This window comes from Punctularia strigosozonata (assembly GCF_000264995.1).
Source record: "Punctularia strigosozonata HHB-11173 SS5 unplaced genomic scaffold PUNSTscaffold_19, whole genome shotgun sequence".
In the NCBI taxonomy this organism is placed as follows: Eukaryota; Fungi; Basidiomycota; class Agaricomycetes; order Corticiales; family Punctulariaceae; genus Punctularia; species Punctularia strigosozonata.
This window is the reverse complement of record NW_006767451.1, coordinates 213,858-217,620: the sequence shown is the minus strand read 5'-3', so window position 1 is coordinate 217,620 and position 3,763 is coordinate 213,858. Positions and strand designations below refer to the sequence as shown.

The 3,763-nt window shown below is 49.0% G+C and overlaps 1 protein-coding gene across 1 annotated transcript; it reads left to right on the top strand.

Annotated features, from left to right (window-relative positions):
• Window positions 1–2,807: 2,807 nt before the first annotated feature.
• On the top strand, window positions 2,808–3,218 carry PUNSTDRAFT_76701 (uncharacterized protein; the record flags this gene model as incomplete). The annotated part of the gene is made up of 2 exons (XM_007388538.1): window positions 2,808–3,106; window positions 3,155–3,218. The coding sequence occupies 2 exons, from the start codon at window positions 2,808–2,810 to the stop codon at window positions 3,216–3,218; spliced, it is 363 nt and encodes a 120-aa protein (XP_007388600.1).
• Window positions 3,219–3,763: the final 545 nt, after the last annotated feature.

Below are 3,763 nucleotides of genomic sequence, written 5' to 3'. Positions count from 1 at the left end.
GGATGAGAAGTGAAAGCGTGTTACCAGCGCTGTCTCTTTTGCCGTAAAGGACTACCCCTACAGGTCTCGAACACATCATGATTTCAGGTGCAAGCCGTCATCATGGTCCGCTCGGCGGTAAGTAAACACCGGTCTTAAATATAAACGGAAAATCGATCTTCATGCTGGTCATCGGCATTCTGATGTATGGCACAGGGCAACCACAGTAACAGCTTCTCCCAAGTTCTCTGCAGCCCGAGAATATGATGGAAGCGAAGCCGCGTGCACTCTCCCACTCGCCTGTCAAATGTGGAGGGACGATGACTGAATCGATCATTGAGTCCCGTTGTCTTACCTTTCCTGAACCCAGAGAGATACGGCCACCGCGGAGATCAGGTTCACATCGAAATATGACCGCCGATGATATGGAAATCGATGTACACTCTCAGATGAGACAATCTAGATCCAGACGTAGGAGGAATGTACAAGTAAGATGGCGCATGACTTAGGGCTTGGGGAAATTCCTCTCATTACAGCGGCTGGTTCCGTCGACTCGGGAAGAAGGCGTATAATGTTACCTTGTGTAACCCATTGCTGGATGAGGTAGACCTTGGACAAAACTATTACAGAAGAAATCACAAGTCCTGCTGCAAGTACTCGCACCAAAGACGAGCTTCTTACGAGGGTGATGGTACTAGGCATTGTAACCGCGAGCTGTGAGATGTTTGGCATGCAAGGAGCCATATCTGTAATTGTACGGGGATATGAATGTGGTCATCGGAGCGGTACTTTAACTCCGCTCCGGGTAATTCAGCATCTGGCTGTGGCAGGCGATAAGTTGAGAAGCGTCATGGATATAACTAGACGTTTGGACACGAAGCACTCTGAGCGCTCTATGCTCCGTGAAGCAGTGAGATACCTGGGAACACCGGCTGACCCGGAGCATCAGGAAGTAATGGTACCGAGTCTGTATATCAAAATCTGCAGATGCTTAGGTATAGCAGAGTGTAGCATACTGTCAGATAGTCAGATGAAAATTCAACTCGTGATCATATGATACCAAAATAATTATTCAAGCTCTGGCGAGGGTAGTAAGATACTGCCGTCGCACTACATTTTCTACATGATATTTTACAGGCTCATTCATGAAAACAAGACACCACTCCTTTCCTTGTCGGAGCGTAAAGTTTACTAAATGGAAGCCGCTACGCTGAAGACTCCAGCATGTCACTGTTTGCTGATCACGTCCCCTGATCTATGATACGAGGTAGTAGTATGCATTTACAATGCACACCCAATCGTACCGGGTAAGTGGTATAAAATTGTGTCTTAATCTGTCACATTCATGGCAAGAATACAACATTTTATCGGGAAAGTCAATTCTGTATAGCGACAGGGGTACGTTTCAGCGAGCAGGGCCGCGAAAATCTAGTGACAGCATATGTCCATTTATATTCTTATTCATCACACTCTGAAAGGCATACTTGAGAGATTCCGTAAACCAGCGGTCAAAACCCGCAGGCAATATTAAGGGGTGGAGCTTCATCGGCTGTCATACTGATGAGGACATGTTTTGTGGGATGAAAGGTATTCCATTCTCACCAACGTCAGGTTCATCGCCACACTGTGGAATGGGTGTCCCAAGCACATTCGGAACTTGAATGAGGATGATGGCAGCACAGATGAAGTAGTAAGAATAAGACTTCATCTTGATTTGTCGATGTACAATGAAGGATGCTCCTCGGTAGGATGAGGAATGGGACGATGCTCGACGGAAACACCCCTTTTTATACCGTCAAGGAGACTATAAGTATTTATCCTGCGGATTACCAATATCCTCGCAAGCTTCCAGAACTGAATAAGTTGCTGTGCACCAGTTCGAGACGAGTAACCAGCAGCTGCTGACCTGTCATGAAAATTACACCGCCACGGACCTGCGCGGTGGTGTGCCTTTGGACAGCGTTGACCGTTACGGCGAGCAGCTGGGGCCGGGTGTGGTTTTTTGAGAAGGCTTTGCACTGCACTGCGGTCCGGCTCCGGGCGCCGGACACTCCAGTTTCTTTCAGAGGTAGGTAGGTAGGTATATTTCCCGAGGGAGGTGCGGTTCTGCGCGGTGCTGAGACTATTGGTCCCATCGCGAGTCTGTGGGGCAGGTGAGAGGCGGAGATTGATTCGCAGGTTGCTTGATCGCGGCCTGGGTAAGGAATCAGCAAACCTTCGCGATGAATGCGACTCGCATTTTCTCTATCATCGCACGGTCCTGGGAATACCCAACGATTCACAGGGTCATAAAAATCGGGGGCTTCGGCTGGGTGATATCTGAGAAAGCATTTCAGAATAATACACGCAATATAAGATTTGGTGTCTCGCGATTTCGTAAGTATACCGGCGTTTGAGCGGGTCGTTGTTGGGAAGGAGTGCCCAGAGCGCTGCGTTATCAAGTGACTAGATATGGCTATTACCGTATCGCCAGCTATAGCCATTCAAAGCACCGCCCGACGTGCGCTTCTGCTGACTGCATTTATGTAACCGCCCAACCACCAATATGCTGTCGTGCATCTTAAACCTCTTGTAGTTTGCAACCACGATGCCCGGTACTGACATATTCCCGGCGAGCGCAACTTGGATGCGAGTACTTGCAGCAGGAGCTGTTCTTTCTGCTGTCGTAATTTCGTCGACAGTTCACCTAGCCCAGCAATGGGCACCCAAGGGTAAGATTAATCCGCCTTTACTTCGATTATGTCGACAGCTCTCATTTAAAATTCCCAGAGGATACGTCTGCTCTCATTCAGGATATGTACAAAGACATATCCTCCCGCCCTGTAGCAATGCAGATAGGGGATACATTTCGCTATCAATGCGCAGGCGAGAACAGTGACGAAGAGTGGAGCAAGCTCGTCCCCGACTGGGGCCATTCACTGCGTGTTGACTTCGATGGAGACTACACTGGACCATACAGCGTCGCAATGTTCCACCAACTAGGATGCCTGGACGTTATCCGACAAGACTACAACACGCAGGACGGCCCTTCCGCTCTATCTCTCCATTGCCTCAACTACCTGCGACAGTCCATTTTATGTCTCGCTGACACTCGCGTGGAACCTGTCACTTCGTGGAAGGGTCCGGGGTAAGTGGACTAGTTCATATCGCTAATGTGCTCTAACACCCCCGTCAGGATCGTGAACGTTTTCTCCGATTATGTATGCAGAGATTGGGAAGCCGTGTACTCAATTGCCTAGGGTAGGCATGCAGCAAGTTTGATTGTTTGAGGCATCGTGACTGGCATCTTAATTCTGTTTGCAGGAAAATTTCCCCAAGCCCTAAGTCATGCGCCATCTTACTTGTACATTCCTCCTACGTCTGGATCTAGATTGTCTCATCTGAGAGTGTACATCGATTTCCATATCATCGGCGGTCATATTTCGATGTGAACCTGATCTCCGCGGTGGCCGTATCTCTCTGGGTTCAGGAAAGGTAAGACAACGGGACTCAATGATCGATTCAGTCATCGTCCCTCCACATTTGACAGGCGAGTGGGAGAGTGCACGCGGCTTCGCTTCCATCATATTCTCGGGCTGCAGAGAACTTGGGAGAAGCTGTTACTGTGGTTGCCCTGTGCCATACATCAGAATGCCGATGACCAGCATGAAGATCGATTTTCCGTTTATATTTAAGACCGGTGTTTACTTACCGCCGAGCGGACCATGATGACGGCTTGCACCTGAAATCATGATGTGTTCGAGACCTGTAGGGGTAGTCCTTTACGGCAAAAAGNGACAGCGCT